We start from the raw sequence: 23,573 nt of genomic DNA on the forward strand, positions 1-23,573 counted from the left end.
ATTGGCTATTCATATTTCTTCTCTTCAGGTCCTCTGCCTATTTTAAGTAAGTTATAAGGTTTTTTTTTTTATTATTGATTTATAGTTCTTTTATATCCTAGGTGCAAATTCTTTAGCAGTTATGTGCCTTGCAAATATCTTCTTCCAGCCTTCGACTTATCTTTAATTTTTATAAGTGCTTCCGCTTTATAGAATTCAAAAATATAGTAACGTAGTTAAGTTTATTTTTGTATTTTTTTGGTCGCATTTATGAAATTTTTCATTATTCCAGTGTCGTATCTGTCTATGGGGAATTAGCCTTTGACTACAGTGTGGGGTAGGTTACCAGCCATTTCCCATATGGGTGGCCAGTTGTCCGCACCATCATTAAGACGCTATTATTCTGATCTGTAACACCACCCTTACCATATACCCTCTCCTTGTGCGCTCACGGGTCCATTTCTGGGCTCCCTAGACTGCTTCACGGATGCACCTTCATATGGTTTTAATATCTATAGATTTATGGTAAATCTTGGTATTTGGTAGGAGCTTTTCCCATTTTTCAAATTGATCTCAGCTGTTCCTAGCTCTTTACTTTTCTGTAAGAAGTTTAGAATCTGCTATTCAAATTCCCTAAAAATCCCTAGTGTAATTTTGATTGAAATTGCATTTAATTTATATGTTAATTAGGGGAAAGTTGACATCTTCATGACTTTGATTTTTTCCTTGCTGAACTTTGGAATAGCTTTCTCTATTTATTTAGACCTTCTTCTGAGTCCTTCAATAAGGTTTTGTAATTTTCTCCATAGAGGTTTTACACCATCTTTTATTAGATTATTTCTAAGTATCTTGTAGAATGGGATTTTTAAAATACTCTTATAATTGGTTCTTGCTGTTGTATAAAGAGACAAATGACTTCTGTATACTGATATTGTATTAGGCAATCTTGCTGACCTTTTTAAAAAGATGTGGTATTAGTCTGTAAATGATCCTGTGTTTTCTATATAGAACACATTTTTTTTTTTATAAACAGCAACTTTAAAAAATTTTCCAATCCTGGGCACCTGGGTGGCTCAGTTGGTTAAGCGACTGCCTTCGGCTCAGGTCATGATCCTGGAGTCCCGGGATCGAGTCCCGCATCGGGCTCCCTGCTCGGCAGGGAGTCTGCTTCTCCTTCTGACCCTCCCTCCTCTCATGTGCTCTCTCTCATTCTCTCTCTCAAATAAATAAAATCTTAAAAAAAATTTTTTTTCCAATCCTTATGCCTCTGCTTTTTTATTTTCTTTATGGTGCCTGCTAAGGCCTCCAGTACAGAGTGAGATAGCCACAGTAAGAGTGAGAATCTACCTAGTTCTGACTCTAAAAAGAATGTTTCCAATCTAAGGTGTTTGCTGTGGGGTTTTAGGTAGAGCTAAGTAGGTTTCCTTTGATTCCAAATTGATGAAGAGCTTTTACCATCACAGATACTGGATCTTATGAAATGCTTTTTTTGCATTTATTGAGATAGCCATGTGTGTCTATTAATGTGTTGAGTCACATGAATAGATTTTCCAATATTAAGCCATCCTTGAATTTCCAGAATAGATTCACTTTATCCATGGCATATTTTTAATAGATTTCTGCATTCATTTTGCTAATATTTTATTTATAATTTTTAAACCTGTATTCATAAGTGAGTTTATGCTGTAATATTCTTTTTTCATTGTATTTTCCCCAGTGTTTTACATCAAAGTTATAATAGGCACATGAATTGTGTTGGGGATCATTTCTTCTTCTTCTTGGTTTATACAAGTTTACAAATGTTTAAAATGATCTGTTGCTTGCGTTGAGTAGAAGCATACAGTTGGGTTTTTTGCAGGTGCCTACTTGCTTCCCCACAGGACTGACTGGCTGGTCCTTCAGCCATTGCTCCTATGACTGCATTCCACCTATTTGAACAGAAACCCAGACATTCTGGAGGAAGGTCATTGAGATAGTGAATCATTGACTTAAAGAGGAGTAGGGCACTACTCCCCTTTCAAGACTGCAAGAAGAAATACCATAAAGATGCCAGGGCTGCAAGAAGGGGAGACAAGCATCTCATCCCTTGACTAGATCTGAAGCTTGCTTCCAGCCTTAAGAATTGAAGAGATGAGGGGCGCCTGGGTGGCTCATTCATTAAGCACCTGCCTTCGGCTCAGGTCATGATCCCAGGGTCTTGGGATCGAGCCCCACATCGAGCTCCCTGCTCAGCGGAGAGCCTGCTTCTCCCTCTCCCACTCTGCCTACTTGTGTTCCCTCTCTTGCTGTCTCTCTCTGTCAAATAAATAAATTAAATCTTAAAAAAAAAAAAAGAATTGAAGAGATGAGATGTGTCCTGGAATAGCCTAGAGCAAAAGGGTCAGGAAAGTGGGCATTAATGGAATCAGCTTATACTTCAAGCATCTGTCATGGCAAGGGTTTGTGAATATCCCATGGGCCAAGTACATATGGTAGAAGGAACTGCACTTGAGCTGTCTTTGAAGGGCTACTGCCCAAGAGAGTGGTGGCAATAAGAGACCATGGGGTGGATTGTCAGTGGCAGAAGCTGAGGAATTGTCACACACAGCCAGCTGGGTCGTATGTTGATCACTCTGACAGAGAACAATGGACTTGGAAGGCTATTGTAATATCACTAAGAACCAATAAATGTGCTCATAAGAGAAAGCCAGTAACTGGGCATTAGCCCTAGAGAGGGAGCCAGAAGCCAAGGTCTAAGAGCATCTGTCTCAGAAGACGTGTTTGCGGGTGCCTGGGTGGCTCAGTCGTTAGGCATCTGCCTTTGGCTCAGGTCATGATCCCAGGGTCCTGGGATTGAGCCCCGCATCGGGCTCCCTGCTCAGCAGGAAGCCTGCTTCTCCCTCTCCTACTCCCCCCGCTTGTGTTCCCTCTCTTGCTGTGTCTCTCTCTGTCAAATAAATAAATACAATCTTAAAAAAAAAGAAGAAGAAGAGGTGTTTGCCTCCTTGTCCCCATCCTTTGTCCCAGGCCCAAATTTCTGAAGTCAGGGGGGACCTGAAAAAGCCCATGAGGTGGGAAACAGAGGGAAGGAGTAGATGAGCAATGAGAAGTTGGAGTAGCCCTCTCCCCACGCACAGCCCAGTCATGAATTGGGAGAGGGGAGGAGGGTTTGGAAAGGGAGGTGTAGGGCTTCAGTTTGGATGTAAGTGAAGTTTTATTTGAACTGGAGGCCTTTAATACCTTTAGCTGAGATGGGACTATTTTGGGGACTGTTGGGCTGTGGGATGTGCTCATGAGCGGGAAGAGAGTTCTGAGAGCACAGCTTTGAAGGAAGTGGCTGAAGAGCACATTGTTCATATCCTAATGAGCTCAGTCTGCTTCATCACCCAGCTGTGTGCATTTACATACATTTTGCTTTTGGAGGCTTAAGTTATTTAGCTGATATTTCTATAGTTTTTCTGAAGTGCAATTATTTTTATGTTTATTATTATTTTTTTACATTGCAAAAGATAAAAGTGAGCCAATTAGTTTCCAGCAAAAACAAATTCTTTTAACTGAAAATGGAACCAATTATTTCAGTGATGATTACCTAGAATGTTGGAGAATAGTATAGATCCCCTGAATAGATTGCCTTTTTAACACCATAAAGACCTGTAGCTATATGGTAAAACATTCGTTTTCAGCAATTTGCATGATTTTGCTTATTAAACTATCTACATTTTGTAATATGTGACAAAGTGTAAGCAGAATCTTACTCTGTGTTCTGTTTATACTGTTTAAATTTCACATTCTAGTGTTTTTGGCCCATCCCTTCAGAAAGCATCTTATTTGAAGGTCAACTAAACGAGCCTTTGGTGTCATCTCATTTTGTACCAACAATAAAATGTAACATTTAGTGAGTACTTACCATTTGCCATACTTGGTGCTGAAGGCTTCACGTGGTTTTTTTCATGTAACATCATTTTGAAAGAGAGTGTATGTTGCAGGGAGAGCTGTGGGGAGAGAAGCTCCCAGTGTTTACTGTTTGAATGCTGTCATTTTTCCTCTGCTAGAATAGCATCTCCTGAAAATAGTGTCATTGTCTGTGCCTGGCACACCGAAGATGCTCAATAAATACTTCTTGAATCCACTGAATGAATGTCGAATACCCCATATGCCCATTTGGTATCATATAGAGACATCATTAAACTCTCTGACAATCCACAAAACATGAATAAAAAAGAGAACACAGTACTGTTACAATCTAAAGCTATGACATCAGAAGTTATCCATAAAAGGCCATACCACGGAAGATCTCATATATCCCACTAGAGAATTTTGGAGCTAGAGGATCATTAAAGAACCTGGATATAATCTGATCTAAGTTGCCTGTTGGAAAGATTCCTCTGGGAGCAGTGTGGAGGATGGAACTGAGGAGTGCCAGAGTGGAGGTAGGCTGATTGGGAAGGCCCAGTGGTTTCTGAGTTTGATCATCAGAACCTCTTGCAAAATATCGTAAAACACAGATTCCTGGGCCCAAGCCCACATCTACTGAGTAGACTTTCTGGTGCGAGCTCAGGCATCTGTGGTCTTCATAAGGCTCCCCAGGTGACTCTCATCAGCCAGGCCTGGGAGCCCTTCCGTCTGCACTGCAGTGTGCCCTGTGTTAGATGATGAGGGCCTACCCCAGTTGGGGCAGTACTTTCATCCACCTTGGCTTACATAGGCTCTCTTTCAGAGATGTCTTGTCATTCAAAGGTAAGACGATAACCTAAGAAAAATGTGTAAGAGATTTTAGGGGCAGCATTGAGTACAAAACTCAATGACACCCAGTATTGGTCTTACACGCTCTGGATCTATTCATTCTTTCCAAGCCCATTTTCAGTAGAGAGCAAAGACCACATCCAGGCACCAGAAGGACAAGAAGGAGAATGCAACCAAAAGAAGTTCAAGGACAGCGAAGATGACCTGGAATTCTGGAACAAGCCCTCTTTGTTTACTCCTGAATCTCGATTGGAAACACTTAGGCATATGGAAAAACAACGGAAAGACCAAGAAAAATTAAGGTATTTCACTTTTTCCTATCATTGAGAGAGATACAATACTCTCCTAGGGATTATATTTTCATGATTGCACATGATTTTGCTCCTCATCTGCATTCAATCTTTGCTAGCGATCACGCATTGACTTTGCTTCTTCTAGGTTCAGCTTCCTGTTGCATTGTACCTAGTAATGTTTGCTAATATCAGACTCCATTCTTTAGGATGTCATGAATGATGGCATTTTAGGTAGTTTTGTTTGGATGTCTTTAATTTTTTAACAACTTTCAGTGAATCAAATGCAAGTATGGCCCGGGTTAGAGATACTGATTATCATGCCACCAAGAAAAGGGATGAATAAGTTCCTTTGTGTCTCGTAATTTGCAAAGTTAGAAATTAGTTTCACTAGGCCTTATATTTTCCTAATACAACTCTCTTGGACATTCCCCAGTATGCTTTCACTTCTGAATTGTTTAGCTATAATTTGATGATTTGTTAGAAGCTAGAATGCTTAAACTGTTATTCTCAGAGAGGCTTTTTAAAAGCTAAGCTCTGTGTCATTTCATGTCATTGCTCAGGTCTAGTATGTAAAATGTACCACTTATGGAAATACTTCTAATTCCTGTGCTTGGGAATGGGATCATTTAGCTCTGATATACGTCTGTCTGCATGGAAGTCACGAGAGTGAAGGACAGTGTCTTTCCCTGTGGTTATCGACTGAAAGCAAGAACCTAAAAGATTAAAAAAGACTATTAGCCACCATACAGTACATCATTAGTTTTAGATGTAGTGTTCCATGATTCATTTTTTGTGTATAACACCCAATGCTCCATGCAACACATGCCCTCCTTAATACCCACCACTGGGCTAACATAACATAATTAAAATAAAAATAAAAACAAAAAAGACTATTAGCAATCGCTGCTGCTTTCATGCCATTTTATTTCTTTAGTTAGATGATAGGGAGGTATCAAAATTGAATTTTATCCAAAATGCTTGTTTGTAAAATGTGGTAGTTTGTACACAGAGAAGCCACCCCATGCTTTGGGGAGAGCACTGGAATAGCATCCGAAAATGTGGGCTCACGTGCCGACTCTGCCACTTACTGTCTATGGGATGCTGGCAAATACCTAACTTCTCATCTGTTTCCTCGTCTGCTAAACAGAGATTCTTGTCCCTGCCTTACCTCCCCCACTACATTGTTAAGACAATCATAGGAGCCAATGTGTAAAAGTACTTTGCAGACTTAAGAAACTTCTGAAATGGAAATTCGACATGTTTTTATATAATACGTGTCATCTTTCTGACATATATGCAATGTACACGCATATATACACATCGTGTGTATATATGTATACACAGATAAAATGTATTTATAGTACAATACATTGTTTAATACACTGTATTGCGCCTGAAACCAGGAAACATTTTTTTCTCTCCCGAACAACCAAAATAAAGTACAGCTGAATTGGGTAGAAGTGCAAGTCACTCCATACAGTATGCTCTAGTGTACCCAGTCCCATGGGTCCCTGAGATGCTTGCCTCTCCTGGATGTCCCTTAATTGTCCTGGGTCATGGAGAATAATGCCGTACATGGACATATTAACTTATTGGACCTGGGGACCCAGTTTAAGATGCAGAAAAATGTGCATAAATTTACATTTCAAAAAAAAGTTAACTGATACAAAATCCGTATTAAAAGAATAGAAATCCAAGGCAAAGAATTGCCTACAGTTCCATCTTCTAAACACATTTCTCCATCTGGTCTTCCAGTGCTCGTCCATATATGCCTTTTTAAGTTTGTATATATCTTTGTTACTGTTTAAATAGCTAAAACTTACATTCTGCACTTTTCTTTCATGCTATCCCATGAATCTTTCCTCTCTGCACCATTTCTTTTCCTCCTGTCTCTACCCCTTTAGGTGATGAGTGTTAACAGGCTGGGGTCAATCCCACCAGAACTTTCTCCACCCTCTACAATCGTATAAATCATCTCTGCAAATCTATGATTTGGGATCTTTTTTAAAAAACAAAAATGGACTTATATTTTATGTATTTGTGCTCACTAAATAACATCATCAACATTTTCTATCACTTTTGAGACCAATAGGTGAAGAGCAAACACATTTTTTAACAACCACAAACTATTTCATAGCATGAGCATACCACAGTGGAGCCAATGACCCCTTCACTGATAGACATTCATCATAGTTCTGGGGTTTTGCCGCTACTAAGACTGTGATAGACATCCTTTTATGTAGATTCTTATGTACTGGTATTTTTATTTCTATAGAATAGAATCTACTTGGCATTTTAAAAATTATCATTTTTAACTAAAGCAGAGGCTATATACACAAACGGGGAATTGACAGTTATCTGGCTAAATCACGCATAAAATAGACTAATTTAAATATTCATGGATATTTCATGAAAAGGAGGGATCTCCTCCCCCCCCCCATTTGAATTATTTGCCAAATTGTCTTGGTCACATTTTTGCTTTACAGCTATAGATATAATCATAAAGAAATCTGGCTTGATTGTCAATTCCCAGCATAACATTAAAAGAATGGGCTTCATAACAGTGAATTGTTGATGTATTCACAGATACCTGATCAATTTTTTCTTAAACTGTTTCACAAAAATATTTCTTTTACATTCTCTTTGTTTATTTTTCTCTTTCCGCATTGCCCCTGGTTCCCATCCACCTCCAATCTTAAGTGAAAAGAAGAAGAAAGTGAAACCACCCAGGATTTTGATCACTAAAGATGGGAAAGCCTTGAATGTAAATGATCCCAAGTACGTGAGGCCAAAGGGATACTCGAAGAAGCAGAATGTATGGTGGTGGTCATTACGATGGTTTTCATTTGCAGGTTTGCTCTGTGGAGAATATATCTAACTGCTCTTAACAAGCCTGATGAGCCTAATAGGAATGTCACTGTGTGCATATTTGAAAGCAGAGCATCTATGATGTTTTCTAGTACATGATGTTATATTTCATTGTCTTGGCATTCAGAACATGATCTTGACATTTGGAAATCCTAGTTATTTATGTATCCCCTGAAACTTTGGACCATATACAGTTTTCTGCCTGAAAATTCCAAGTGCGTTATTGTTATGTTTCTTAATGTTTAAAGCTCTGCCATAAACAAGCTGACTGAGAATACTGGTACCTCTCCCATGTGTCTGTCTACTTTTCTTTCTTTCTTTTTTTTTTTAAAGATTTTATGTATTTATTTGAGACAGAGAGAATGAGAGACAGAGAGCATGAGAGGGAGAAGCAGGCTCCCTGCCGAGCAGGGAGCCCAATGCGGAACTCGATCCCGGGACTCCAGGATCGTGACCTGAGCCGAAGGCAGTCGCTTAACCAACTGAGCCACCCAGGCGCCTGTGTCTGTCTACTTTTCACTCTGGGACACATCTACAAAGCACTGGAGGCCCAAGGAAAGAAACTGATGTAGATACTTCAGTGACATTAATGAGAGAGGGAAATATTCAAACCAGAAATCCTCAGGGATAATCATATCTACCCTGTCGGGCTGTCATAAAATTTAAAACTAGAAAGAAGGCAAAAAAAAGGTCTTTTGTAGCCAAAATACAGACCAAAAAGCCTTTGGACTAAATCTTGTTGGCTTCATTTCATTGCTCAAAGCCTGTTTGTTTCCCTTTCCTTTTCTATGCCAGGACCAGGAGCAAGGGACTGTCATCACAGAGATTCGCCCTTGACATGGATCTTCAACTCTTTTGTCCTTCTTTCCTTCCCTTATGTTCATTCTCACATCCTCATCTCAACCCTATTTAAATCGGACACGCATTTCTGGACTTGCCCTCATGCATGCCTGGAGGAAAACACCCGTGTCTACTTGCTGGTCTACTGGAAATTTACTACCCTGTATCTCAAGTGGACTTCTGCAAATCATACTGTATTTTGTTGGATAATTCACTCCTCCAATCTCCCATAGGCTGCTTTCACCCCTTTTGCTCCCTTCTTACTTCTGTTCTGTGGTTCCAGCTGGGGACCTTATTTCTTACTCCATAGAGAAAACAGAAGAAATTAGAAGTTTTCTCATCCAATTTATCAGTGTCGCCGGACCTGTAGCACATATTCTCTATTCTTCTGCTGCAGTGGGTGAACTTCCCCTCCTGAGTAGCTCTCTCTGTGGGCATACTGATCCCACCCCTCTTCCTGTCAAGGACTTGCTTCTGCAATGACCCCTTCTCTTCTGTATCATTTCTCTCCCTCCTACTAGATCCATCTCATCAGTTTATAGACATTGTGATATCATCCATCTAAAAAAAAAACAACAGGGGCGCCTGGGTGGCTCAGCCATTTAGCGTCTGCCTTCAGCTCAGGTCATGGTCCCAGGGTCCTGGGATCAAGTCCCGCATCGGGCTCCCTGCTCTGCAGGAAGCCTGCTTCTCCCTCTCCCACTCCCCCTGCTTGTGTTCCCTCTCTCTCTGTCTCTCTCTCTCTGTCAAAAAATAAATAAAAATTTAAAAAATTTAAAAAACAACAAGTAAGCTCCCTTTCTCTAGTTTCCCTGGCAGCTACAGTCCTATTTCTCTGTCCCCTCTTAGTAGCCGAGGTTCCCATGGACATGTTGGACTCAGTCATCAGCTCCTCACTTCACTTTCCTTCTTGAAACCATGTCTGCATATTCTGTCACCTAAAACTTTTGTAGTCAAATCATTTCTATATGTTCATATCATTTCTGTGTTCTATGTTTCTATCATCTCTGTGTTCCCTGTTCACATTGCTTCTCTGTTCAGTCACATCATTTCAAATCTCAGGCCCTATGTACCTGACCCAGCAAATTTGACCAAATTGATCATTACCTTCCTTCTTTTTTTTTTTTTAAAGATCTATTTGTTTATTTTAGAGGGGAGAGGGGCAGAGGAAGAGGGAGAGAGAGAGAATCCTCAAGCAGACTCCCCACTGAGCACAGAGTCCGACACAGGGCTCCATCCCAGGACCCTGAGATCGTGACTTAAGCCAAAATCAAGGGTCGATGCTTAATGGACTGAGCCACCCAGGTGCCCCCATCATTACCTTCCTTCTTACAGCAGTTTCTTCCCTTTGCTTCTGATTCTTTGACCATCCTACTTGTTCATCTTCACAGGCTTTGCCTGATTCTCTTTGTGATGTACCTAAGTGCTCCCGGGCCAACTCCTCAGCTGCCTTGTCCTTTCACATTGACTCTGTGGGGCTCTCACCAAATCCCATGGTTTTAAACACTGTCTTTACATTATAACCAGACCAAACTCTTCCCTGAACTCAAGACTTGGATGTTTAATTAGCTATTTGTCCTCACCGTGTGAATATGAATTAGGCATTGTAAGCTTACCATGACAGAAACAGAAGTCCTAATTCCCATGCCCACTACCACTTTCCCTCATAACACGCTTGTCCCCCAACATTCTCCAACTCAGTAGCGAGCATCCCCCATTTAGTAAGACCAAAAATCTTGGATCCATCCTTGATTCTTCTCTCTGCCATTTTATCAGTGACTCTATGATCTCTTCCTTCAGTATCACCTGAATCCAACCGCTTCTCACTCCATCCCCCCCATCTTAGAATACGTCATCTGCCTCTTGCCTAGACAGTTACAACAGCTTGCTAAGTAGTCTCTGTGGCTCATTTCTTGGCCTCCCATAATCTCTTCTGTTCAGCTGGGTGAGGAAGAAGAGAGGGAGGAAAGGGCACACACTCTCTCTCTTTAAGGAAATTCCTGGAGAGCACCATAAGGTGCTCTCCTTCACAGAGCTAAATCACATGACCATATCCAGCTGCAGGGGAGGCTGGAAAGTGTTGTCTTTATTCTGCACGGCCATGTTCCTCGTTAAAATCAGGGGTCCTATTACTATGGATAAAGGGGAAGTGGACCGTGGGGAATGAATAGCAATTTCTGCTATAGAAAACCTCTCTGAAATTACCTTTCAAGTGATAAATGAAGGGAGAGTTCAAGTTGGCTGGCTGGACAATTGGGGAATAAGCAATGAAGGCAGAGGGGCCCAAACATAAGAAAGCTCCTGACATGAGATCACGAATGCGTGGGTCATTTGAGCAACTGAAGGAGTCCCGCATGGCTGGGTTGTTGAAAGCACCAAGAGGGACGGCCACACACAGACTTTCTGCTGACAGCCAAATCGTTCCAAACAATTTAGCTTACACTCTTTAATATTATCGGATTATATATTTTACAGAATAATATGACAAGTGATGTGCTCAAAATAAATCAACCAAATAATTCTGAATGGTATGTTGCCACTATGGAAGTTATACCTAGGAAGTTGAAAGATGTAGGACTTTGTTTTTTTTTAAAGATTTTATTTATTTATTTGGTAGAGCACAAGCGGGCCGGGCAGCAAGCAGAAGGGGAGTGATAAAGAGAAGCAGGCTCCCTGCTGAGCAAGGAGCCGGATGTGGGTTTCAATCCCAGGACCCTGGGATCATGACCTGAGCCAAGGGCAGATGCTTAACTAACTGAGCCACCCAGATGTAGGACTTTGAAATCCTGCCTCTCCAGGCTCATATGGCCTCTTTCCCAGTTGAGTCAACCTTCCTGAACCTTTGTTTCATCATCTGTATGGAGGTGATAGATACGGGCAGTGTCTCAGCATTTTCCAGGGTGATGCAAAGGTCAACAACAAAAGGAGAAAAAGAAAGATTGCAAGGAGAAAGAAGGAAGACAAGACTATTTAAAACAGAAGGGATAGGGGCACCTGGGTGACTCAGTCAGTTAAGCGTCTGACTTTTGATTTCCGCTCAGGTCATGATCTCAGGGTCGTGGGATGGAGCTGTGCATTGGGCTCTGTACCCAGCATGGAGTCTGCTTTCCCTCCCCCTCTGCTCCTCTCCCTACTCGTGCTCACTCGCTCATGCTCTCGCTTTCTCTCTCTTTCTCTACCTTTAAAATAAATAAAATCTAAAAAAACAAAAACAAAAAAACCAAAGGGATAGAATCCTGGATACAAGGAAGCAAATAAAACATTTACTTCCCCATAAATAAGTCCAGTGTTTTAGTTTGCTTCTAGCAAACTTGAATGAAATAGAAAAGGAAGCTTTAACCACCAGATGTCTCTATATCTGCACCAATGCTAATTTTCTGTATGTTATTTACCTTAGGATTCTCACATGTTAACAATGTAAACAAATAATTTATGAATATATTGTAGATTTCTGTTGAATTTTTTAAAAAATGTAGACATTTTATTGTCCACCTACCAAAATAAGTTTGTCATTGGATATTATTATATAATTATTACCAAGTTTACTTTTGATAATGGGATGAGTTATCTATACAGTATTGCTAAAGACATCGTCTTTTTTTTCCCCGAATGGATTATTCCTTAGACTTGACTTCTCCTTGAAAGATGATGAAAAACGTAACCAGATCATCCTGGACCTTGCTGTCTATAGGTAAAGACATTTCATTATGGATTTATTTAATGTCATTTCTTTCTGTTTTTGTTCTCAGTGCCATCTCTTGAGCTCTGAAGTATTTTGAAATGGTATTTGGTTTGCCAAATGAAGGTGTCCTTCTTTTTTTTAAGACCGAAAACGTATTGTAATTTGAAAAAGCATGAAAATTAAAACAAAGGCAGAAGTAAATAAACCCACAGTCCCAGGGCTAAGAACTCTGCGATCTCTTCTTCTAAGGCAGAATTTAAATAATTCTCAGAGCTTTACTGCTTCCCCCTCAGCTCTCACTACCACTGTACTTTTTACGGTCTCTCTCTTTTTTCTAAAACTTTGATGTAATAGTAAGCATCAGATGGTGCCCGCTGCCTTCCAGTCCCACCTTAGAGACCCAGGGGTGTAGTCTGCAGCTTCTTTATCTCCAGCAGGCACTCCCCCCCTCCCTGTGTCCTACCCTGCCTCATTCCTTCAGGATTTCTAAGTTTTGGCTCACTGCCCTTCATGCCTCTGACTTCAGTGACCACCTATGGGGTCTTTCTAATTCTCCAGTCCCTTGGGACCCCCCGTGCATCAGGACTTTGCACCCACGTATCCGTCTGCCTGTGCCACAGTCATGCTAGGCTCCACGTGGCTTGCTGCCTCCTCTCCTGCGGGCCTCTGGGCAGAGGTCACTTTATTATAGAGGCCTCTCTGCCCAGCCTCCCATCTAAGCGCATATCTCTGCTCCAGCCCTTCCTTCCACCTCTCCTGCTTTTTGATTTCTACCCAACCAACCATACATTTACTTGTATTTCTAAAAACGTGTGGGCAAGGCAGGAACTTTGTTTTGTTTGTTCCTTCTTCCTTGTCTCTCCAGCACCCACACCAGCGCCTAGCACCTGGAGCTCTGTGAGCTCAGGAATGAATGAGTGAATGAATGAATGAATACCAGTAATGGGAGTCAGAGGACATTTACAAGCCTGAATGATAATAAAGTCCTTTCTCTTTTGAAGGCCTTTTTTGTGTGCTCTATCTTATCTAATCTCCCAGTAAACCCAGTGGAGTATGAGGGTTTGTCATCCTGAAATTATCTAGAAGGGAGTAAATTTTGGAGGGTAAGTCTTGTCAAAATAAATACTTACAGGCAGAGGGCCAACTCTTTGTTTTTTTAATTGTGGTAAAATACACATCACTTAAAATTCACCCTGTCAGCCATTTCAAGTGGAGATTCAGTGGCCCTCAGTGACTTCACCAGGCCCGAGCAGCCTTGCCAGCACAGAGCCCCAGGACATTTTCATGGGGGGGGGAAAAAGGAAACCCCATACCCATTAAGTACTCATTCCTCATTTCCCTTGCCCCTGGCAACTGCAAATCTGCCTTCTGTCTCTATAGATTTGCCAATTCCCCATACGTCATAGAAGTGGAATCACACATACCTCTGGGTCACATCTTCAGAGTTCGTCTGTGTTGTAGCGAGTCAGAATTCCCTTCCTGTTTGTGGCCGAGTAATATTCCATTGTATGGCTGGGCCACATTTCTGTTCATCCATTCATCAGTACATGACATTGGGTTGTTTCCACCTTTGGCTCTTGTGAGGAAGGACTAGTTCTTAGTGTGTACCTTCCTCCTCGTGCCGAGCCACCCCGTTACGCCTCCTATTAAATCTTCTGCCCCCATGCTGCCAGCCCACTGCCTTTAAAAGGCTTCTAGCTCTTCTCCAGCTGATCCCATGTTCTCTGTCCCTGCAGCAACCCAAGCTCCCTTCTGCTGTGTTTCATTAAACATTCAGTTTCATACTTTTAAGTCCTCCTTTCCATGTTTAGGCCAAATTCCTGGAGTTTAATGAATGTGTACCCCTTTCTCTTTGTAGCTCTCTTGGCTCCTTCACGTTCAGTCCTCAAATGAAAACTTTCCCCATCCCCTACCATGTACTTTTTCAAGGAGTGGTGAGATTTCTCCTGTCTAGGTAGTAAAATCCTTCCCTTCCCATGATTCTGTCTGTACTAATGACTCTAAAATTCCTTGTTAGCTTCATTGGCATGTGGATGTATGAAAATTAAGTTCATTCATTCATTCATTCATATATACTTCCTGTCTTTATCCAGCAAATATCTACAGAATACCTACTATGTATCAGGCACGGGGAGACTGTAACGGGCATGTTCGGATTACAGTCTCTGCTGTCCTAGAGTTTATGGCCCTGTGGTGAGACAGACAATAAACACGCAGGCATCTAATAAGTAATTACAAAGGGAGAAGCGTGCTGTCCAGGAAGGGCCAGAGTTCAGGGGTGGAGACCAATGGCGTGCACAGTCTGGTGGTCGGCAGTGTGGGGATGGTCAGGGAAGCTGCTGACATGAGCTGACAGTTGAAGGGTGAGAAGCAGTGAGCTCTGCAGAGAACCAGCAGAAGGCTGTTTCAGGCAGAGGACCAGCACAGGCCAAGACCTTGGACATGGGGGCAGATGAACGCTTTAGGAGACCGTACACATGGACAAGAAGATGTGATCCATTAATGCCGTAGCTATTCAGCATGAGGTTTTAGGAAACCTTGCCTACACTTTTTATTCTTACAAGAATTTTTATTACATAAAATAGAACGATGCTGTGTTCACCCTGACTCTGGACTAGACACTCTGCATGTGTCTTCACAGCAATCTTAAGGGATAGGCACTTCACATCCTCTTTTGTAGATGAAGAACCTGAGGCTTAGAGCAGTTGAGGAACGTGGTCCAAGGAGCAGGAGGGGGTGGAGACCCTTCCTCACAGTCCGTGTGACTGAAGCCCATGCTCATAGCCCTGGTATCATCCTCCCTGCCTTAACGTGTGTGACTTTTGAATCATCCCTGCATTTGCTAATGTCCACGATCAATATTGTTAAATGTACACCTCTACAACGTCTGATAATTCGTCTAAACAAGTGAGATGAAGCCTAACTCTTTTGTTTGTTCCTCAGGTCAAGGAGAACTGTCACCCCCTGATCCTGGGGTCACTGCCATAAATGGAAGGCTTTGCTTGTTCAGCAGGAGGGGGCTTTGCAGGGAGAAGCAGGGAGAAGCTGAGCAGGATGTCATGGCGGCAGCTGCGGAACAGCTGCAGGGGAGGGAGAGCGGCTCGGGAAGCAGGAGCTGCTGGTTGCAGGCCCCAAGCGTCGTGGATTCAGCTTTCCTGGCTATTCACGTCAGGCGCAGGGGCTTAAAATAAAATATTCATGAAAGAACATGGCAAGCTGTTTTTCGCAAACCTCTGGCGTTTCAGGCCGCAGATATTTTTAGGTTAGGGGCAATCAATGCCAAGAGTACTTGTGGGTCTAAAAATGAAATTGCTGATATATTGAATTTCCTTTGGTTTAGGGATTAATGTAAGACAGATTTCTTAAGACCTGTTGAGCATGGAAATTGGAAGCTTCTTTCATTTCAAATGGTTCCGGAAATGGTAGTTTTTATTTGCACTTCTTTTAACTTAATGTTTCTGAAAATGGTAAGATTTGTTATGTTTCACGTTGCAGGTATATGGACACCTCTTTAATCAATGTTGATGTGCAGCCAACTTATGTCCGAGTCATGGTCAAAGGAAAGGTGAGCATAATGCGGTAGACTGTTACAGTTTCAAAAGCCAAGCCTCAAACTAAGCTAGGTTGCCTCAAAAATTGTCAACATAATATGAAAAGAGAAGAAAAGAAGCCCAATCAGAGAGCTATTTTTTAGACACATGATTTTACACAGTGGGAGTGGTATACAGCAAGATTGGTTGTTGACTAACCACTGTGTAGCTCCATGAAATTAGCATTTTTAACTTGTGTCTATTGTTAGTACTTCTTTCAGATCTGATAAGGTGATTATATGTATGATAGCCTATGCTTGAACTTAGATTTAAATAATATACCCCCCTTTAAATTGTCAATCATTTCATTCATAGCAACTGTAATTTTATTATTTTTGAAATAGTATTTTTTTTAAGAGAGAGAGAGAAAATGCAACAGGGGGAGGGGCAGAGGGAGAGGGAGAGAGAGAATCTTAGGCAGGCTCCACACCCAGCACAGAGCCCAATGTGGGTTCGATCTCACAACCCTAGATCATGATCTGAGCTGAAATCAAGAGTCGGATGCTTAACCGACTGAGCCACCCAGGCACCCCTGAAATAGTATTTTTTTGCTGATTATGAGCACTCATAGGAGTCATATGAAGGCTTTAAAGTGGAAATATGTTGATGGTTTATGACAAGAAGTTTTATCTATAAATTCTTTATTATTAGCCATGTTAACATAAATGGACCAATGACTGTTTCACTGTTTGTGATTTTGACTGTTCTTTAGTCCATTCACTAAAATAGGTAAAATAGTTCATGCATATCAAGCATAGCCCAGACATTTTTTTTTTCCTACTAAGTCTCAGCATGTTTTTAAAAATGGAATGGTGAATCTTGAACTGGTAATGAAAATACATCTTGAAGTAACCCTCTCACGTGACATGCACTCCCTCTCTGGGATACTTCCTGTTTATTTTCAGCCATTCCAGCTTGTCCTTCCTGCAGAAGTCAAGCCTGACAGCAGCTCTGCCAAACGATCTCAGACGACAGGGCATTTGGTGATCTGCATGCCCAAGGTAGGCAAGGTTCCTTGGATCAATTTCAAGTCTGGGTGTGTTGGTTCCTGAAGGAACTTGACCTATCAGGGCTAATGATGACTTCTTTTGGTTGAGACAACCAGAAAATCTACTCACCCCAGCACAGGCAGGAGAACCGGGACCTGTGAGAACAGAGAGCTGAGACTAGGATGCAGTTGGGACCTGTGGGGCCTCATCCTGCCATCGATCTCCCCGTGGTCCTTGCCTCTGCAGCCAGAGTGTTGCGGGGAGTTGAGGTGTGTAAGTCCCATCGTTCTTCCAAGTGGGGCAGTCACCACCAGCATGCCTATTACATGGGGATCAGTACTTTTAACCATAAAGAAGTGTTTCATCTCTTATAACAAGACATGAGAAGGTAGGAAGGGCTCAGACAGGGGAGGGTCAGGGCCTTTCCAATATGTTAACTGGCTTCCTTCCTGAGAGGCGCACGGGCGGCCACTGGGGTGGCATGCTTTCTTGTCCTTGCCTTGCATGAAGATAGACAAACAGAGAGTCAGGGAAAGACGCAGAGAAAGGAGCTTTACCATCACTGTGGAATGAAAGTTCCTCTGGACTAATTAGCCAATTTAGCTGAAACGCCCAGTAAGTCTTGATTAGCTTAACCTTGCGCAATGAAACCAGTCTCTGGCCAAAGAGATGGTAGTACTTTGGTTTCTATCATTTTATTTTGGTTACTGTTGTCTCATCTCATGAGCTGGGGTGGGGTCAGCTTTGCCCAGTCACTCAGGTTTCAAAGGGGAAGAGTAGAGAAGCCGGTCAAGTGGGGCTGTGCTCTTGCAGAAGAATGGGGACAGGAGTGTCTGTCATTGAGAATGAACTTGATTAACCAGTAAGTTTCTATATGATTTATTAACCCTTTTCCCATAGCCAGATTTGTAACAGATTGATTATGGGTAATCAATTATGTATTTTTATTCCAAGTCAATAAAACAGCAAATAAAATTTGCTGTCAGGCAGTAAAATAACAAACACAGCTGTTAGAATCACATTGTCCTTGGTGACTACAGCGAATTAAGAAAGTGCTTGTATGCTAATTAGAATAGCCTATAGGGGAATCAAAGAGATAACTTAATTACCCCAGTACTTTGATTGACACATTTGTATGACACTGTGATCAGCAGTCTCTTTTTTTGAAACTTCTATTCTAACTAAAACACCAAAGATTAAATGATAACTGTTATTTCCTAAAAGAAAATCAAGATCTATGATTTATGCACCTTCTGCAGGGTGCCAGGCGACTGATGAGAAAGCCTCCTCTGTCCCTGCTCATGAATCTTTTAAATACATGTAGCATTCTATTTCCATTATCCTTTTTGTTTTTGTATCTGTCTAAATTTGTCATGTTAAATACACATGAAAAGTATAAAAAATGGCTCATTAAAGAAAAAGTATTCTAGAAGTGCGTGGTTGAAGATGAGATCATTTACATAGAGGGCCTCAGAATGGTTCTACTTTTTTTTTCCTCGATAATAAACTATGAATAACATTTTCCCTTTGAGGTACATATTTTTGAGGTTTTAGACTACTATGCTAAAGTAACATTGATGTTATCTCTGTCATTATTTCTTTTAAATTATTAATTATTAAATGATTTCCTCTTATCATTCCTTTATATATCTCTATCATTATCACTTTTAAAAGATAGATAGGGGAACCCTCTTGGGTTTCTCCACATCCTCGCCAACACCTGTTGTTTCCTGTGCTGTTGACTTTAATCATCCTGTCAGGTGTGAGGTAATATCTCATTGTAGTTTTGATTTGCATTTCCCTGAGGGTAAGTGATGATGAGCATCTTTTCATGTGTCTGTTGGCCATCTGGATGTCCTCTTTGGAGAAATGTCTGTTCTTGTCTTCTGCCTATTTTTTAACTGGAGTATTTGTTTTGGGGATGTTGAGTTTTACGGGGTTTTTTAAAATATATTTTGGGAACTAACTCTTTATTGGGTATGGCATTTGCAAATATCTTTTCCCATTCCATAGGTTGCCTTTAAGTTTTGTTGATGATTTCCTTCGCAGTGCAGAGGCTTTTTATTTTGCTGTAGTCCCAATAGTTTATTTTTACTGTTGTTTCCCTTGCCTCAGGAGACGCATCTAGTAAGAAGTTGTTACGGCCAATGTCAGAGGCTCCTGCCTGTGTTCTCCTCTAGGATTTTAACTATTGAATCACTAAATTGCGCACCTGAAACTAAAAGATAGTGAAAACAACCTCTGGAGAATAATTTCTTGCCCCAAATTAGTTGGTTTTCATTCATGAATTAGATAATTGCAAGGACTCTAAAGTTCAAAGAACATAAACTTTTTCTTAAAAATCAGCAAAAGTTAAAAAACCAAAACTCTAATTTTACTTACGCTTATTATTAAAAGTATGTATTACTGAAAATTAACATCTTCATAATTCCTAATGATAGAGACTTTCGAAGTACTGAAGTTCAATCCACTGAGCTATTTATATGTCCAGGCTTCTCACTTACTGTAGAATTGTCTGAGTCTGGCCTGCATTATATAATTACTGAGGCAGCATCTTGGAATTTTAAAGCATCTTATAAAAATCAGGTAAACACTTGGGTACAATTTTGATTCATTCATAAAATAGCGTTGTCAATACTTAACATATTGATAACCTAGTACTTCCAGAAATATCTACTGTGGCCCTTCAGTAGTTTTTAATATTCAGATGAATTAATGAAAAGATCAGATTTGATATTTAGCTCTTCCCTTTTGTGATAATGTTTGTAAAGAATACTGCGAAGAGCTGACCTATTTGATTGAGTCTGTGCTGTGCTGATTATATTATATTTATTTGTGGAAGTTCAAGGGTGAGCTTCGTATACATATTCCAAGGACGTAACATTTATAATTGAATATACATTTATATACAAAGTGCTAAAATATTTATTAGACACTTCCCTCAGCATTTGGTCATAGATGTCAGATTGATGGTTTTTTTTCTCTTTTCTTACTCCTAAATGAGGCTGGATCCATGCAGACCGGGGGCTATTAGGCAAGTTTCACTGAGTCTGCCCCCTGTCACAGGGGTCATGGCAACATTTTCTGCTGCTGACATGCCAGAGGGTTCTCCCAGCTCAGCTCCACATTTCCAAGAGGGTTTTCCCTCATGCTATCTACAACGCCAGATGCTTTCCAACATCTGCCACTGAGTCCATATCCTGTGGATTGATGTAATTAATACACAAATATCACAGCCCCTAGCATGCTGCTAAACTTCCTCTGTCTCCACCCACCATTTTATAATCTAACTTGTGGGTACCGTGTCTCCCAGAATGCCATCCCTGACTCTACCTCCTCCACCATGACTTCAAGGGCCAATGTCTCGGTTAGCAGTGATGAGTGGGATAGTGGATGAGGATGTACCCTGGCTCTCTCAGAAGGGTAGCATCGGGCAATAGAAGATCAACTGCCCAGGTAACAGCGGAGTAGGAAACATTCTGTTTCATGAGGTTTTTCTCCGTCCTTTCCACTGTCTGGTGGCATTTCTTTCTAGCTGCTGACACTTTTATTCACTCGTCTTAGCTTTGGGGAGTGGTAGAGAGAATTTCAATTCTAGTGCGCATAGCCTCTTACCACATTAGATATATCCAGTCAGGAAACATGGCCCCTGGGTGTCATCTATCCACCAGGAACTCACTCGTTTTTGGAGAAGAGTTAGTAATTCCTTTTCCAACACAGCAGCCAGAATGATCATCTTATAATATATGTAAGTCAGACCAAGTCACATTTCCCATTTCATTCAGAGTTAGAGGCAAAATGCCCTGATAACCTGCCCCTGCTATTGTCCCTCTGACATCATCTTCTACTATTTTACCTTCCAATCATTCCAGCCACATTGGCTTTCTTGCTATTTTACAAATATGGCAAGCATCCTTCTACTCCAGGATCTTTGCACTCATTGTCCCCTCTGTTGGAATGCCTTTCCCCTAGACACCCTCATGGTTTGCTCTCTCAACTTTTCCATGTTTCTGTTCAAGTGCCATCTTATCAATGGGGTCTTTTCTGACCCCCATATTTAGAAAGCATCCCCTCCTCTACCCCAGCATTCTCTATTACTCCTACTGCTGTATTTTTCTTCATAGAATGTATCACGACTTATAACAGTCTATAATTTGTCTATTTCTTTGTCTGTTTCCCTCAACAACAATTTAAACTTCATGGGAACAGGGCTTTTTGTCTGTTCTTGTCAGTACTCCATCACTGGCACCTAAAGCAGAACCTGGCAAAGAGGAGGGGTTCAGTAAGTTTTTGTTTAATGAGTAAATACCTTGAATGTATCTTTAAAATACATTTTAGGGGCACCTGCGTGGCTCAGTTGGTTAAGCATCTGCCTTCGGCTCAGGTCGTAATCCCAGGGTCCTGGGATCGAGCCCCATGTTGGTCTCCCTGCTCAGCGGGGAGCTTGCTTCTCCCTCTCCCTCTCCCTCTGCCCCACCCTCCCCCACTGTTCTCTCTCTCTGTCTCTCTCACTCTCACTCTCTCACTCTTGCTCAAATAAATAAAAAATCTTAAAAAAATACATTTTAATATTTGGAACATGAATCTCCTCCCTGATTATTCTCTCCCTCAACCATTTCCTAATTATTTTTCCATGCATATTATTCCAGCTTAACTTTAAAATAATTTCAGGGTGCCTGGATGGCTCAGTCACTTGAACGTCCAGCTCTTGATTTCAGCTCAGGTCATGATCTCAGGGTTGTAGGATTGAGCCCCACATCAGGCTCCATGCTCAGCAGGGAGTTTGATGGAGATTCTCTCTCTCTCCCTCTCCCTCTGCTCCTCCCCTGCTTGCACATGCTTGCTTTCTCTGTCTTTCTAAAATAAGTAAATTTAAAAAAATCAATCTTAAAAAATAATAATAAATTTATCTAATTCTGCTTCCAAAAATGCTGTTGGGATTTTTGTTGTCATTGCAATTTAGAAGGAGGGGAAATGATTAAGGGAAGGGGCTCTGGAGCCAGAGAACCCAGGTTAAATCCTGGTACTTCCACTCAGCAGTTGTATGGCTTTGGGCAAATTATTAATCCTTCGATGCCTCAGATTCCCTGTCCATAAAATGATATTAATAGTAATTCATACCACAAAAAGTTATTTTGAAGATTATGTAAATCAGTATATGTACCTTTGCATACGTTAGAAGATCTTGGGACATAACACACACTGCATTCCTGTTTATTAATTCGTGTTATTCATTGTTACTAGTGACTAATGTTGTTGCATTAATTAATAGTGTTCCTTCAACATTTTTTTATTATTGAGATTTCATTGAATTTATAGATTGTTATGGGAATGAATTCATATATTTACATAATCAAAACTGTGCTTTCAATAATGTACGTTTTTCCATTTATTATTCTTATTTTATGTCCCTCAGAAGTTTTTTTTTTTTTCCCTTGGTAGTTTTCTCTCCAGACCTGCTACGTATTTTCTGAGGTTTATTTATAGGTACCATACGTATGGTTCTCATCCTATTTTGAGTGGAATTATTCCCCATCACATTTTCTATGAGTTTATGCTTGGTCTTCAGTATGTTTTCTTAAATGTGTGGTCAAACTAAGTTATACGTACATAAACAATCTTACCACTATCAGCCTTGGAATATTTGGCATATGATCTCATTACAGTCCAGCTTAACAAGATTTAACTGAAATTTTGTATTCACTGAGAAGCTTGTTTCAAGTCATTAAATTAAACTCCCATCTAGACTCTCAATTGACAAGTTACAGGAACACTCCAAGAATACGCTTCATGATTTCCTTTGGGTGTTCTTTCAGAATAATTAACTGAGATTAAGGAAGTTGCTATCTGAACTGAACAGCAAATTATATTTACAGCTTCAGTTGGTGAACATCTTCCTTGATTCTGCTGTATTGAGCCCTGGAGGTGAAGGTCACATATTAAGGTCAACATTACAGATGACAATCCTAAGACACAGCCTCAGACTCCCTTCCCTTTATTAGTTGGACATGTAGTTCTCAGCACTTTCTCTCTACCCAAATATACTCATGATATATTCAATATAAACTCACTTTTATTCTCTGATTATTAAGTTCAAGTGGGTCTGTAGTGAGGGCTCCCTGCTCATCTTGCTAGGTTTTCCTGTTCCATTCATACTTCTACTTCTTCAGAACATTATTTCTTATCCTTAGCTCATTTCTCAAATTTCCAGCACGGAAAAAACAGGAGCAAAAAAAGATCATTTCCATATACTCCAACCACCACATCTTCCCTTGCTTGGCCTCCTTGGCCTTCCTGATTCAGTGAACCAGCTGTCTGTGATCTATCCAAACTCTCCAAATATGTGTGGGATCCCATTTCCACAGGCTCTTGAAAGACCTTCTTCTTCCTCTCTGACGAATTTCTCTTCTCTCTACTTGTTCATTGAACTTCTCCTTTCTGCATCTCACGTTAGAAAACATGCTAACACATCTTCCTTCTTTAGAGCAAAACAGTACAAAAGAAAAGCATCCCCCTCTAGTTAGTGCCCTCATCTGCTTTACAGCAAAACTCATGTAACAGACATGTATTTGCTGCTTCAGTTCCTTCCTCGTAATGTCTAAAACCAACT

General features: G+C 40.9%; 1 protein-coding gene across 3 annotated transcripts in view; it reads left to right on the forward strand.

Annotated features, from left to right (window-relative positions):
* Nucleotides 1-23,573, forward strand: part of DNAAF11 (dynein axonemal assembly factor 11) — a 70,270-nt gene that overhangs the window by 26,129 nt on the left and 20,568 nt on the right. For 2 of the 3 annotated variants that reach the window (XM_045895861.3, XM_054512448.2), the window contains exons 6-10: nt 4,812-5,003; nt 7,695-7,772; nt 12,328-12,393; nt 15,880-15,949; nt 16,880-16,975. In XM_045895861.3, the coding sequence (XP_045751817.1) occupies nt 4,812-5,003; nt 7,695-7,772; nt 12,328-12,393; nt 15,880-15,949; nt 16,880-16,975 (502 nt within the window). Of the gene's footprint in view, nt 1-4,810; nt 5,004-7,694; nt 7,773-12,327; nt 12,394-15,879; nt 15,950-16,879; nt 16,976-23,573 lie in introns of all 3 variants that reach the window. The other variant, XM_045895862.3, reaches the window with a different exon arrangement.

This window comes from Mirounga angustirostris, unplaced genomic scaffold (assembly GCF_029215605.1).
Source record: "Mirounga angustirostris isolate CCGP_5_RB_7025 unplaced genomic scaffold, mMirAng1.0.hap1 SCAF_4, whole genome shotgun sequence".
NCBI lineage: Eukaryota > Metazoa > Chordata > Mammalia > Carnivora > Phocidae > Mirounga > Mirounga angustirostris.